Source organism: Narcine bancroftii, chromosome 1 (genome assembly GCF_036971445.1).
Source record: "Narcine bancroftii isolate sNarBan1 chromosome 1, sNarBan1.hap1, whole genome shotgun sequence".
NCBI lineage: Eukaryota > Metazoa > Chordata > Chondrichthyes > Torpediniformes > Narcinidae > Narcine > Narcine bancroftii.
In genome coordinates this window covers 486,646,245-486,662,264 of record NC_091469.1, presented here as the reverse complement: position 1 = coordinate 486,662,264, position 16,020 = coordinate 486,646,245, and the positions used below count along the sequence as shown (strand labels likewise).

The 16,020-nt window shown below is 45.4% G+C and overlaps 1 protein-coding gene across 4 annotated transcripts in view; it reads left to right on the top strand.

Moving 5' to 3' along the window:
• Nucleotides 1-16,020, top strand: part of arhgap39 (Rho GTPase activating protein 39) — a 579,720-nt gene that overhangs the window by 449,256 nt on the left and 114,444 nt on the right. For 3 of the 4 annotated variants that reach the window (XM_069914962.1, XM_069914964.1, XM_069914965.1), the window contains one exon: nt 8,195-8,287. The exons of the other annotated variant lie outside the window; for it this stretch is intronic. In XM_069914962.1, coding sequence (XP_069771063.1) covers nt 8,195-8,287 — 93 coding nt within the window. The remainder of the gene's footprint in view (nt 1-8,194; nt 8,288-16,020) is intronic. 4 annotated transcript variants of the gene reach the window in all.

The following is a 16,020-nucleotide window of genomic DNA, read 5'->3' as shown; positions in this document are numbered from 1 at the left end:
GGGTTACAGGGAGATTCAAGGTTGCTTTATTGTCATGTAATAAAGACTTCAATATCACTTGGAATTTGTAAGGCAGACAGATTCGCCATAGGCAGAAATTGCCTGAAGCACCTCTTGCAGTCAGAGAAAGAGAATCAAAAGAATCACTGAGTGATCGTGGATTCCTCTCCAGTGCTGTCGCAGCCCCCGCAGCCACACAGAGTCCAGTCCAAACCATCAGGAGCCTGAACACCAGATCCGAACATCCAACACGATCAGGAAGCCCTCAGTGCCCTCAGCACCCTCTTGCATCCCGGTTCCAATACCTTGTACCCTTTCAGCCAGTCTCAAGCCAGCCTCCAGCTGTCCGCCTGCAGTGTTCATTGCCTCAAGCCTACTGCCTACTGCCTGTGTGGTCTTCAGCCACAGAGCCCCTTGCTGATCCGCTACCATCATCATCATCCCATGGGTGTCTCCCTGCTTCTCCTTCTCAACGAGAAGTGTTCTCCCCTTTTTATGGTTCCCTGTGCCAGTCCTCTGCTTTCCCGGAGTCTGCGACCCCTCGTGGATACTCCTGATCGTAGGCGCCGCCATCTTGGACATGGACCCCACGGTTGCAGGATTTTTATTTTAAATAAAATAAATAAAACTACCATTAACAGAACGTTTAAAGCATGTGTTGAGCTGATGGCAGTGAGACTGGGCGGTTGGACCCCAAGGGAGCACTGTGTCTCCTCTGCGGGTCTGCACCAGCAGTAGTAACGCCATTATAACAGCTCCAGCAGCGCTGCCATTTTCAATTCTGAAAATTGGACATGCAAACTCCATACAGAGATGATTGAACCTGGGTGACTGGTATTGTGAGGCAGTGGCTCAACTAGTTGTGCCACTGCGCCACCTTCTGATGGTTAGGGAACTGTAACTCAGTGGAACTGTAATTCCCAGTAGGATCTGATGCCAACCGAAGCAAACTATCCATCAGGAGCAGTTGGGTAATATGACTGTACCCTGGAAGGCACATTGCATCCAACACAGCAGCACTTGTTATGTTCAGGTTGAGCTATTGGTGCAGAACAGGCTGGTGAGCAGGAGACAGGGCTTTCCTCCTGTGTGTGTGGCACATTGTCCTTTTACCCATTTTGTCCCTGGGGGTGGTATTTCAGTAGAGTTTAATAATTCTGGCAATGACTTAACATTCCTGCACTCTCTGTTAACTCTATTGTCTGGGTGGATTCTTCAGGCACTTTGGAATTCCTTCTCTATCCCACCCTCACCACCTCCACAGCATCTGTTCTCTGAATTGCACGGCCCACTATTCCTCATGCATTGTGTTGTAGAATAGCCACTTCTTCCAAGAAAATACAAGACTACTTTTGTTCTAATTTAAACAGGGTCGATAGCAAGCAGATTCAAAAAGAGTGTTTTGTGCTTGAAGACGTCATGCTCCCTTGTCCATTTTCTTTATTTCTTTTACAAAACTTATTCAAAGTTGCCAAGTTTTCATTTTCGTCTTAACTTTTAAGGAAATTATGTGTTGCCCGCAAGATTATAAAGACTGGGCATTTTTTTGCCCATGTGGTAATAAACTGCATTAAATGTTGTAATTTCTGATCTAAAATAACTTGTTGCGACCAGTTTGACCATGTGGTTAACCACTCTATGTGATGTAAATTTGACCCAATCGCATTAAAATGAAATTAAACACCTGGCTGGTCAGGTGAGAGAGGAAAAACAGACTTCAAGTGAAATAACTTTCACCAATACTGGGAAAGAGAATAAACGAGCAGGTTTTGAAATGCAGAGAAAGGGCTTGGAGTGGTTGGATGGGACAAAAAGTGCAGAGGGTGGGGGGTTTATATAGGACAAAGGGATTATCTCTGATAAGGTGAGAACAGGGCTGCCAGGGAGATAAGTTATAGAGGTCGTCCAGTCAATGGGTAACCCCTTTTCCCTTTATATACATAAAACCTCTTGGGATTATCTTTAAGATTATCTACCAGAGCCAACTCCTGTCCCCTTTTTTCCCCTCCTGGTTTCCTTGTTTAGCTTGCTCCTGAGTTCCTGAAATTCCTCCAGGTATACACTTGTTTGCCGCCTTCTTGCCCTTGACCAGAGCTTCCCTATGGTTCACATTTGTTATGATCATGTCACAAAAGTCATTGTTTTGTGGTAGCAATCTTCTTGGCTTGGCTTCGCGGACGAAGATTTATGGAGGGGTAAATGTCCACGTCAGCTGCAGGCTCGCTTGTGGTTGACAAGTCCGATGCGGGACAGGCAGACACAGTTGCAGCGGTTACAAGGGAAAATTGGTTGGTTGGGGTTGGGTGTTGGGTTTTACCTCCTTTTTCTTTTGTCAGTGAGGTGGGCTCTGCGGTCTTCTTCAAAGGAGGTTGCTGCCCGCCGAACTGTGAGGCGCCAAGATGCACGGTTTGAGGTGATATCAGCCCACTGGCGGTGGTCAATGTGGCAGGCACCAAGAGATTTCTTTAGGCAGTCCTTGTACCTCTTCTTTGGTGCACCTCTGTCTCGGTGGCCAGTGGAGAGCTCGCCATATAACACGATCTTGGGAAGGCGATGGTCCTCCATTCTGGAGATGTGACCTACCCAGCGCAGTTGGATCTTCAGCAGCGTGGATTAACGTAACCTAATTTAACCACCTTCTAATTCTAAGCACACATGTATGTAATGTATTTATGTTCAGAAAAGTTATTTGATTCACAGTCTAATCTCACTTCTCCAAGTTCGCTGGTATCAGGCAATTCTTATACTGTGCACAGAATTTAACATTTATGAATTTCATCAGGCTTTGGTGCTTGAAAGATAAATGGTTACTGCTCAGGAAGTTTCTTGTCAGTTTTCAGAGAGAGATTTGTTGCTCATTGGACACAGACTGATTCCTTCCGATCAGCCACTTCAGTGTTTTGTCGAAGAAACGTGCCCCATCAGGGCTTTCCAAATAATGACCTCTTTCTTTCAGGTCACCACAGAGTTCCTTTTTGTTTCCCTTATTTCAAGTGAACCATTATACAGCCAGTCCTCTGCTGTTCAAGTCCTTTCATTTGTTGCTTTCCAAAACAATAATCCATTATTCCACAACTTGTCCAATTAACACCTACTTGCGAAGTCTCTATAGGCATCCTTCAAAGTTTTATCAAAGGCACTCGGAGCCTGGACTGTCTGGCATGAGCAGAGCTCTGGCATTTTAAATGAGATCTGTGTTGTGAAGTGTTTGTATCTGTGTGTGACCTAACTAAAAAAAACCCACAATTTACCTCCTTTAAAACATATTTATATAAAAATATAAAATAATACTAATCTGTCACAGTATTATATGACATTTCTGGTCTGAGCCCTTCTGCAAGGTCTACAAATTGGTAGACCTATCCCATCTAGGTCACACACTCTTCTCACCTCCTGTCAAGCAGTAAATGCAGGAGTTTCAAAACACATACCACCAATTTAAGAACAGTTTCTTCCCTGCATTTATCAGTGAAGTGCCAGTTGATGAAGTAGACAAAGACGATGTGGTCAAACAATAATCATGGCTTTTATTAGCAGAAACTCATGGTACGATAATGAAAGACAATAGGTGCATACACAGTTATACCCAAGGGGAGTGTCCTTAGCAGTAGAGGTAATGAACAGCCAATGTTAGTACAGCCAGAGTGGTGGGGGGGGGGGGTGGGGGGGGAGAGACAGGCAGCTTGGCAGACATTCACCACAGTTGGGAGCTCCAGTGGGTGGGCAGCCAAGACATGAGTACACAGTTAGGGCATATGAAGCTCGGATGGGTGGGTAGTTGGGGCCTTGGGAGCAAAAATGAGGGCATCAACTTTTACACGGGTATATACAGGAGTCATCCTGCCAGTTAAGATGTAGCATTTGCAAGAAAGAAATTTATACAAATTGTTTGAAATTATACCTATTAAACAGCAAATATAAATGGTTAACATTTTTTGTGCAACAATTTGTAATCTAATAATTTCTATCAAAGAATGGTGTGGCTTTGGTGGCAAAGTGTTGGTGTACTGGACTTTTAACCCAGAGACCTTACTAATTACCTGGAAACAGGAGTTCAGTTCATGCCAAGGCTGCTGAGGAACTTAAGTTTAGGTAGTAAAATATATCTGTACTTAAGCATTAACATCAGAATGATGGGGACCTCACAGAAGCATTTCGAATGTTGAAATGCCCTGACAGAGTAGAGTGACTCACGGTAAGGAACCCACACAGGCTGCGGGCAAGGGACTCGCCCGAACTATGGTCGAAGGATTCATACCAGGCAGCGGAGAGCTAGAGACTGGCTCGACACTGGCTGAAGGGAACTGAGATGTGAGAGGGTGACAAGGGCACTGGAGACTTTCTGATCGTGTAAGAGGTTTGTATCTGGAACTTGGGTTACCGATGGTTTGGACTGAAGGCTGTATGGCCATGGAGGCTGCAGGAATGATGGAGGTCAATTTGAGGGCACTCTCCTTTGCTTCTCTTTCTCTGACAGTAAGGTTCATGGGCAATTTGTGCCGATGACAAATCTTTGACTGGCTTAAGGTAGTCTGAAGGAAATTTTGTGTCATATAAAACATTTTTTTCTTTTATCACATAACAATAAAAGAATCTTGAATCTTGAATATGGCAAAGTTGTTTCCCATGGAAGGGGAGTCTAGGATTGAAGGGTACCCATTTTAAAACAAATATTTTTAGCCAGAGTGTGGTGAATTTGCAAATAAGGGTGGCTGTGGAGGTCAGATTGTTGGGTGTATTTAAGGCAGAGATTGATAGCTATTTGAATATTTAGGGTATCAAAAGTTATGGGGAGAAGACAGAGGAGTGGGGCTGAGTGGGAGAATGAATCAGCTTATGATGGAATGGCAGAGCATACATGATGGGCCGAAAGGCCTTCTTCTGCTCCTACATCTTATGGTCTTAGGGACTGTGCTTGTAATCAGACAGTTTTGAATCCCATCTGTTTTAATGCTTCGAGTGAAGTTAATCTGTTGTTCTACCCTGTCTGGTGTAATATAATTCCAGGCTATAAGTGTTGACTCTGAGTTGCCCTCTGAACTAGGGCCAAGATCAATTAACAAGATGGTTGCTCAACATTTTACAAGATGAAGTGTGGGTGAATCAATAAATGGCAGCCTTGCCTGCGCTTGGCATCGTGAATTATTTTCCTTAAACAATTAATTCAAGTTCATTACCATCTGATTTAACAAGTTCTTTTCTTTATCTTTGGCTTGGCTTCGCGGACGAAGATTTATGGAGGGGGTAAAAAGTCCACGTCAGCTGCAGGCTCGTTTGTGGCTGACCAGTCCGATGCGGGACAGGCAGACACGATTGCAGCGGTTGCAAGGGAAAATTGGTTGGTTGGGGTTGGGTGTTGGGTTTTTCCTCCTTTGCCTTTTGTCAGTGAGGTGGGCTCTGCGGTCTTCTTCAAAGGAGGCTGCTGCCCGCCAAACTGTGAGGCGCCAAGATGCACGGTTTGAGGCGTTATCAGCCCACTGGCGGTGGTCAATGTGGCAGGCACCAAGAGATTTCTTTAGGCAGTCCTTGTACCTTTTCTTTGGTGCACCTCTGTCACGGTGGCCAGTGGAGAGCTCGCCATATAATACGATCTTGGGAAGGCGATGGTCCTCCATTCTGGAGACGTGACCCATCCAGCGCAGCTGGATCTTCAGCAGCGTGGACTCGATGCTGTCGACCTCTGCCATCTCGAGTACCTCGACGTTAGGGGTGTGAGCGCTCCAATGGATGTTGAGGATGGAGCGGAGACAACGCTGGTGGAAGCGTTCTAGGAGCCGTAGGTGGTGCCGGTAGAGGACCCATGATTCGGAGCCGAACAGGAGTGTGGGTATGACAACGGCTCTGTATACGCTTATCTTTGTGAGGTTTTTCAGTTGGTTGTTTTTCCAGACTCTTTTGTGTAGTCTTCCAAAGGCGCTATTTGCCTTGGCGAGTCTGTTGTCTATCTCATTGTCGATCCTTGCATCTGATGAAATGGTGCAGCCGAGATAGGTAAACTGGTTGACCGTTTTGAGTTTTGTGTGCCCGATGGAGATGTGGGGGGGCTGGTAGTCATGGTGGGGAGCTGGCTGATGGAGGACCTCAGTTTTCTTCAGGCTGACTTCCAGGCCAAACATTTTGGCAGTTTCCGCAAAGCAGGACGTCAAGCGCTGAAGAGCTGGCTCTGAATGGGCAACTAAAGCGGCATCATCTGCAAAGAGTAGTTCACGGACAAGTTTCTCTTGTGTCTTGGTGTGAGCTTGCAGGCGCCTCAGATTGAAGAGACTGCCATCCGTGCGGTACCGGATGTAAACAGCGTCTTCATTGTTGGGGTCTTTCATGGCTTGGTTCAGCATCATGCTGAAGAAGATTGAAAAGAGGGCTGGTGCGAGAACACAGCCTTGCTTCACGCCATTGTTAATGGAGAAGGGTTCAGAGAGCTCATTGCTGTATCTGACCCGACCTTGTTGGTTTTCGTGCAGTTGGATAATCATGTTGAGGAACTTTGGGGGACATCCGATGCGCTCTAGTATTTGCCAAAGCCCTTTCCTGCTCACGGTGTCGAAGGCTTTGGTGAGGTCAACAAAGGTGATGTAGAGTCCTTTGTTTTGTTCTCTGCACTTTTCTTGGAGCTGTCTGAGGCAAAGTTGTAACAAGTACAACCTGACAAAATAGCGTTCTTCGGTCCTCGGTGCAAAATATTCAGGCACAATCCAGACATAACACGCATGCAGACAAACGATGCATATGCAGTACATGTGTAAAAATAAATCAATATTGTTCAATAAACAGTAGAGGCTCAGAGGTTGGTATGAGGACTTCATTCAGTCGTTCAGCAGTCTCACTGCCCATGGGAAGAAATTGTTCCTCAGCCTGGCGGTGCTGGCTCTGGTACTCCCGTATCTCTTTCCCAACGTGAGTAGCTGAAAGGTGAGGTGTGTGGGGTGGAAGGTGGGGTCCTCAACGATTTTGCAAGCCCTCCGCAAACAATGATTCTGGTAGATCACGGAGATGGGGGAAGGGGAGGGAGACCCCAATGATCCTCTTTGCCGCTGGATTGACTTCAGATCCAATGCTCTACAGCAACTATACCACCCTGTGATGTAACTGTCCAGGGCACTCTTGATAGAACTCCTGTAGAAAGTTAACATGACGGTGGCTGGTGGCCTTCTCCACTTCAGTCTTCTCAGGAAATGCATTTGCTGGCTAAGTGGAATAGATGTATCAAAACAAATTTATTAATTATTTGTGGGTTCAGTGATTGCATGGCTTCAAGGAAGGAGCAGGAGAATTGGATGGATTAACATAACATAACATAACAATTACAGCACGGAAACAGGCCATTAGGCCCTTCTAGTCCGCACCGAACCCAACACCCCTTTCTAGTCCCACCTCCCTGCACAATGCCCATCACCCTCCATCTTCTTCTCATCCATAGACCTGTCCAACCTTTTCTTAAATAATACAATTGACTCTGCCGCCACTATTTCTCCCGGAAGCTCATTCCACACGGCTACCACTCTCTGAGTAAAGAAGTTCCCCCTCATGTTACCTCTAAACCTCTGCCCCTTAATTCTTAACTCATGTCCTCTTGTTTTAATCTTTCCTCCTCTTAACGGAAATAGTCTATCCACATCCATTCTGTCTATCCCTTTCATAATCTTAAATACTTCTATCAAATCCCCTCTCAACCTTCTATGCTCCAAAGAATAAAGACCCAATCTGTCTAATCTCTCCCCATACTCCAGATGCTTAAACCCAGGTCACATTCTGGTAAACCTTCTCTGCACTCTCTCCACTCTGTTTATATCCTTCCTATAATTAGGCGACCAGAACTGCACACAGAACTCCAAATGAGGCCGCACCAACGTCTTATACAATCTCAACATCACCCCCCAACTCCTATATTCCATGCAATGATTGATAAAGGCCAGCATACTAAAAGCCTTCTTCACCACCCTATTCACGTGAGTTTCTACCTTCAGGGAACGATGTACCGTCACTCCTAAATCTTTCTGCTCTTCTGTATTCCTCAATGCTCTCCCATTTACCACGTATGTCCTGTTCTGATTCTTCTGACCAAAATGAAGCACACAACAAAGATAAAGAGTTCAACGTCTACCTGAGTTAATTTTCTGATATCGTATTCAAATGACAGAGCCTGGGTTTCTTTTTTTGTTTCACATTTTGTTGAAACTTTCATTTATTTTACCAGTGACACAGCACATTACAGAACTCCAGGGAAGGAAAGATAAGAAGAGAGTGAAATTGCGAAAGAAAGCCAAGCCTTGTGTGGCGGATCCCGATGGTAGGCCTTACGGCTGAAAGCCAACGTGACTCGGCCTGGTGTCCGGCTGCATGTGCTCGCATTGCTACCCCCTCAGCTTTGCGCCATTTTAAGGTGCGGCACCACAGCCAGGGGGCAATAGCGTAGAGAACCTCTCTGTCCAAAGGTATGCCGCCAGGTGTGAAGCAAATCTTGATTAGCCCCTCTGCTAATTTAAGGTCTTGCTGAAAGGTTTTGGATTTCCCAAAGCAGCAGGTGAAATATTATCTCCTCTTCAAGACAGTTTTGGATTTTTTTTACCATCATCCTGATTGATATCCTCGTATAGAAGTTTGTCACAGTTTTCGTTTTGATAAGAAGAGGCCAGATCCTTTCCCCATTCAATGAACATTCCCTGACGTATCACCTCAAGTTCCCTTTCTTTTCTGTCACTGGTTTTTCACTTTGGGACAGCATTTGTTAAGCTGAGAAGACGAATTTTACAAATGCAATTTCAAAAACTGCTATATTACAGCGTAGGATAATACATCTGTAACGATGAGACTTTAACTGTGAGGTACATTTAAATGTAGACGTACTCTACGGTAAGAGGCCATTTCAGCCCATGAGTCCATGTCGCCCAATTTACATCCCTGGTACATTTTGAATGGGGAGGAAACCGGAGCCCCCATGGAAAACCTATGCAGACAGGAGGAGAATGTACAAACTCCTTACAGAGAGCGTGGGATTCAATCCCAAGGCCCAATCGCTGGGGCTGTAATGGTGTTACGCCAACCGTGCCGCCCCTTTGAGAGACTATTTGAAGGTAGAACTGGCAGGAATTCCAAACATCACACAGGGCGACACAAGAACAGACCTTTTGATCCACAATCTGTCCAAATTAAACTCTTCTGCCACATGTGATCCGTGTCAGTGTCAACGTCACTGCTTTCAGTCAAGATATGTATTGCTTTAGTAGGCTAATTTACATCAGGGATAATGGTGTTTAGTAAGTTTGGCAAATTCAGGAAGTGAAGTGGGCGATACCATTAGCTGTACGGTAAACTTGGCTTCTCAGCTGCACCTTTAGCGTGAATGCTGAGATGCACAAAGCTGGCACACGCAAGCCTTGCCGACACAAACCCCTTTTGTCACTTTTCTCCCCAAGTTTCACCCCCTCTTACTCCACAACTGGTCCCCACCACCACCACCACCACCTGAGCCTTCAGTGTGGCCAGAGGAATGCAACTTTCTTGTTCAGTACCCAGTGCTCAGCGGGAATGTAAAGTGGCAAACGAAAAGGAAGGGGTTTCAACAGAAGGGTTAGAACGGTATAGCACAGGAACTCAGTCCACACCTCTGTGCTGAACGTGATGCATTCTCCTTTGTTTTCTACTTTGAAAAGAAATCTACATAATAAAGAAACTTGAATGGGAAATCCAAACCCTTTGCGCACACTTACCCATCCTTCTATTGCTGCCTTCCGTTGAGTCTCTGCTGCTTCTTTCAGATCTGTGGTAATTTAGCTGTAGCGAAACAATGGGATAGCACACGTGTTGATTCTGTTCGACGTGGTCCTTGTGTCATCTGTTTGTCTCACCTTCTCCGTTTTATCGGCGAGTGCCTCTTTCCAGATGTATTGAATTGCAAATATTTTTCCCCTTTTGCAAAGTGAGGAGAGAGAGGGATGTTGTGGGCTGGGTTTCCCGGGGAGCTGGAAAGAGATAATGCTTGGATAGTCTGTCCTTATCCTGAAAGTCTGCAGACGCTGTGATTGTAGTAATTCTGCAGAAACTCAGCTGGTCACTCAGTATACTGTATATAGCAAAGACAAGGATACATAATCAACGTTTCAGCTTGAGCCCTTCATCAAGGTTTGGAAAATGTAGACAGGCATTTGAATAAAACGGTGGAAAGGGTGGGGCAGAGGCCTCTGTAGATTTACAAGTGAATTGTTGCTTTACTTGGAAGGACTGTTTGGGGCCCCGAATGGTGGTGAGGTAGGAGGTGTTGACGCAAGTGTGGCTCTTCCTGCAGTCATTGGGGAAGGTGCCAAGGGGGCGACTAGTGGGAAGGGAGGAGTGGACAAGGGAGTCACAGAGGGTACAGTCTCCATGGGAGGCAGAGAGGGATAGATGTGTCTGGTGGTGGGATCACGTTGTAAGTGACGGAAATTATGGAGGAGAATACGTTAAATGTGGAAGCTGGTGGGGTGATAGACAAGGGGGATCTACTGCATCTGGTACTCCTGTTGGGGGTCTTCTCTACATTGGAGAGGCTGGACACAGACTGGGAGATCGTTTTGTTGGGTGCCTACACTCTGTCCACATCAGTGACAGGGACCTCCCAGTGGCCAATCATTTCAATTCTGCGCCCCACACCGGGCTGATATGTCTGTGCAAGGCCTCGTGCACCACCTTGAAGAAGGGCTCAGGCTCAGGCAATATATTTTTGTCAAAAATATCCTAGATGTTGAATAAACCAGCTGAGTTCCTCCAGCCTTTCGGTGTTTTTACTACAATCACAGCATCTGCATCCTATTGCGTTCCTCTAAATAAAAAAGCCATGGTCAGACAGCATGGAACCAGCAATTCAGCCCGACTCATCCACGCCAACCAAACTGGCATTCGAGGCTAGTCCCATTCAACTGCCTTTAGTCCCTATTCTCATCCATACTGTCCATATATGTGATGAAATGTCCTTTAAACATTGTTATTGTACCCACCTATAACCTCCTCTGACTACTCTCTGAGTGGAAAAAGTTGCCCCTCAGGATCCTCTTAAATCTCTCCCTTTTCGCTTCAAACCCTATGCCTATGTCTGGTTAGAACCATAGAACATTACAGCACAGAAACAGGCCTTCTCCCCTTCTAGTCCATGCCAAACTATCATTCTACCTGGTCCCACTGACCTGCTCTCCATACCCTTTCCGTCCATGTACCTGTCCAAATTATTCTTAAATGTTAAAACTGAGCCCGCATTTGCCACCTCAGCTGACAGCTCGTTCCACACTCTCTGATCAAGTCAAGTTTATTGTACAAGTGCAACCTGACGAAACAACCTTCTCCTGTCCTCAGTGCAAAACATGCAGACACACATCCAAACATTACACGCATACATACAGGAAGAGTATTTTAACTATACAAAATAAATAAATATTGGTTTATATAGAGTCTCAAATGGTCAGTGTGAGCCGTTCCTTTGGTAGTTCAGCGTTGTCATTGCCCGTGGGAAGAAGCTGTTCCTCAGCCTGGTGGTGCTGGTTCTGATCCTCCTGTATCTCTTCCCCGAAAGGAGCAGCTGAAAGGTGCTGTGTGCAGGGTTGAAGAGGTCCTCAATAATTTTATGTGCCCTCTTCAGACATCATTCCCAGTAGATCACATTGATGGGGGAAGACTCCAGTGATCCTCTCTTCCACTCTTATGGACCTGTGGATTGACCTCCGATCTATTTCTCTGCATCAACCGTACCACACTGTGATACAGCCAGCCAGGACGCTCTCAATAAGAACTCCTGCAGAGGTTTGACATGATGGTGGCCAGTCGCCTTGCCCGCTTCAGTCTTCTCAGGAAGTGCAGTCACTGTTGCACCTTCCTGACAAGTGAGGAGATGTTGAGTGTCCACGACAGGTCTCTAATTAAGTGAACTCCAAGGAACTTGGTGCTCTCCTCTCTCTCTACTACAGAATTGTTGATGTGTAGTAGAGGGTGGTCATTCCTTGTCCTCCTGAAGTCCATGATAATTTCCTTCATCTTGACCACGTTGAAACTCAGGTTATTAATCTTGCACCATTTCACTAGATTTTCCACCTCTTCTCTCTAATGCCAACTACTGTTGTGTCATCTACAAACTTGATGACACTGTTGGAGCTGGATCTGGTGATGCAGTCGTGGGTCAGTAGTGTGAACAGGAGTGGGCTGAGCACACAGCCCTGGGGTGCGTCAGTGCTCGTCATTCTGCTACCGAACCAGACAGACTGTGATCTTTCCTTAAGGAAGTCCAGGATCAAATTACAGAGAGGGGTGTGTCTTGGGTAAACTTATAGCTCTCATTTTGTTCATTTTAGATTGGTCTCAGTATTTGAGCTACCGAAAGAAAATAGACACACACACCGAGAGCAATTCAGTTTATACAAATGTTTATTACAAATTCAAAAGCTGATTTCACACTACAATATGCAAGCCCTTCCCAACTATACTTATCAACGCTTGGACTGGTCCCAACTGCCGAAGCGAGGCAACGACCGCACACTTGTAGTAGGTTGTCGGGGCGCCGGTAGCAGCTTCTCCACCTTCCCCGACCAGGACGTTGGCTGGACTCTAGAAGTTCTTCTTGCTGGCTGAGAGATGTTGCCACCTCTCGGAGAGTCTCAAACTTCAGCAGCGGGACTATGGCTTATATTACCCAAAAACTGCTTACCCAAGCACCTATTCCCAGCGCAGCAAGAAAAATAAGCGAGCAAGCTAGCATGCTAGGCTTCTAACGAATAACATAATTTTCAGCTTATCACTTTGAATACAATGGTTTATTTTGCATCAAGGCTAGGCCTCTGACAGTCTGTGACCAAAACAAGCAGGAAGATTAAATGTTCTTGGTGCACAGATGTCCTTTCGTCAGATAACAGCATCTCTGGCCCCTTGGTGGAATTTAGCTTATGTCTGCTGATTCTAAAACACAAGCAGGTTCTCAGCCTTCCAGAACCCAGAGCTGCAAGTTTAAAAAAACAGGTTAGAATCTTCCATTACAGGGTGTTGAATCCCAGCGAGGACAGCTTCTCCACCAGTCTCTGGGGAATAATTTTATTAAATGCCGAGCTGAAGTCAATGAACTGTAGCCTGCCGATTGAGGTGTTGTTCTCCAGGTGGGCCAGGATGAAGTGAAGCAACAAAGCTATAGCATCGTCTGTGGAGCGGTTTCTTATGTAGGTGAATTGAAATGGGTCCAGCATCTCTGGGAGGTGTGCTTTGATGCCTTCCTTCACCAGACACTCAAAGCATTTCATAATGGTAGAGGTCAGTGGCACAGGGTGGTGGTCATCGAGGCCTCTTATTGTCACTCTCAATGGGTAACGGGATGTCTTAAACCCTGAGGGAACGATCAACTGCTACAGTGAGGAGTTGAAGGTGTCTGTGCAGACATCCGTCAATTGGTCTGCACAGTCCTTCAGTACACAAACAAGTATGTTGTGTAGGTTCCCTCTAAACCTATCCCCATTCACTCTTAACCCTTGTCCTTTGCTTTGTATCTCACCTACCCTTATAGGAAAAAATCCTACCTACATTTATTCTGTCTGTCCCCCTCATAATTTTATATACCTCTATCAAATCTCCGCTCATTCTTCTACGCTCCAGGGGATAAAGTTTAACCTTTCCCTGTAACTCAGTTCCTGAAGTCCAGGCAACATCTAAATAAATCTTCTCTGAACTCTTTCAATCTTATTGATATATTTCTTGTAGTTAGGTGACCAAAACTACACTAAATTTGGCCTCTTATGCAACTTTACCATAACATTCCAATTCCTATACTCAGTACTTTGATTTATGAAGGCCAATATGCTAAAAAGGTCTCTTTACCGCCCTGTGACGCTACTTATATATGTGCATTCCCAGATCCCCTTATGTTCTACTGCACTCCTCAGTACCCGACCATTTACCGTGTATGTTCTTTCTTGGTTTGTCCTTCCAAAATGCAACACCTCCTATTTGTCTGCATTAAATTCCATCGGCCATTTTGCAGCCTGTTTCCAGCTGGTCCAAATCCCTCTGCAAGCTTTGAAAACCTCCATTGCTCTCCAGGACACCTCCAATCTTAGTGTGATCTGTAAACTTACTGACCCAATTTCCCACATTATTATCATTGATATAAATAAATGACAAACAACAATCCTCCCAGTACTGATCCCTGAGGCCCACCACTAGTCACAGGCCTGTAGTCCCAACAACTGTAGTCCCAGTGCTGATCCCTGAGACCCACCACTAGTCACAGGCCTGCAGACAGTCTAAAATGATCTATCTTGGGAAAAAGACTGAGCATTCTTTTTTCCATGCCCGTCATGATTTTATAATGCAAGCTCCCCCCTCAGTCTCCTGCGCTTCAAGGCATACCCAACCTATCCAGTCTCTCCTTAGAACTCAATCTCTCAAGTCATGGAAATGTCCTGGTGAATCTCCTCTGCATTCTTTTCAAGTTAATAGTCTTGGCCTCAAGCTTAGCTATTTAGAACGAAAATGGGAAAATTATACTCATGCATGGCCTGAGATAGAAACACAAAGGTATTTTGAACACAAGGGATTTAAGAGCTATGGGAAATCAAGTTTAAGGCACAAGATGAAGACCAAAAGACATAGGAGCAGAAATAGACTTTTCAGCCTGGCTTCCACAACTACTTGTGGCAACAAATTCCATGGAGTTACGACCCTCTGACTGAAGAAATTCTGATGCATCTCTGGTTAAGTGGACTTCAATCCTGAAGTTGTTCTCTCTTGTCCTAGGCTCTCGCACCATGAGAAGCAACCTTTCTGCATCTACCCTGTCCACGTCATTTGAAATATTTCAGTGAGATCTCCCCCTCATTCTAAATTCCAATGAATACAGGCCAAAAGCTGTTAAGTGCTCCTCATATGAAAACCCTTTTACTTTTGGAATTATCCACGTGAACCTCCTTTGAAACCCTCTGCAACTTCAACACCTCTTTTGTTAAATGAGGAGCCCAAAATTGCTTGCAAATACTACAAGTGAGGTCTCACCAGTGCCTTATAAAGCCTCATCATCACATCCTTGCTCTTATATTCGATTCCTCCTGAAATGAATGCCAGCATTGCATTTGCCATCTTCACCACTGACTCAACATGCACAGGCTATCCTGCACAAGGACTCTCAGGTCTCTTTACATCTGGGTATTTTCCATTTTCTCCCCATTTAAAAAATTGTCTGCCTGTTTATTTTTCTACAAAAGTGCATGACTGCTCACTTTCCAATATATTTCATTTGCCACTTCTCTGACCATTCGCCTAATCTGTCCAAGTCCTTCTGCAACCTATGTGTTTCTCAACACTGCTCCTCCAGCTACCAACCACATCCATGATCTCACTGAACAATGGAACAGGTTGGATGAGAATCCAGCAGATTGTATTTAGCCTCAGATTCCACCCTTTGGTCCAGTTTATGGCTCCCCTGTAGCAGGCTGACCCGCACTAAACAACGAACTGGCTCACAGAGGTTTGAGTTGGCATGAACAGGAAGCCCTGAAGTACCAGAGATGATGTCACTTCTGGGCTGAGTGTCACAAAGCCCGTCAGGAGCGAAAGTGCTTTAAAAACATATATCAGTGTTGAGTAAGGCAGTTGCCCTTACTCAACTACAATGACTGGCAAATTTATTTCGTCACTAAATGACTACAGTGATGACCCCGACAGGTCCAAACAGCAATTTAGACCCAAGATGACCCAAAAAAAATGTCCAGAACGTGGTAGCGCTTAAACTGCCTACCTTTTGGACCTTGCAGCCCGTGGACTAGTTTCAGCAGGTAGAAGCCCAGTTTTCCATGTTCGTAGGATCAGAATGGACTCCACCAAGTACTATTACATGGCCAATTCATTGGACCAGGACACAGTAGATAGGATTGTCGATTTCCTAAGTCAACGCCCTGAGAATAGCAGACACGATTCTATTAAGTCACTATCGATTCGCTCATTCGGGCTGTCCCGCCGCGAACAAGCAACAAGGTTGTTACAAATGGATGGCCTGGGTGACCAAACACCGACTGCCCTTATGAA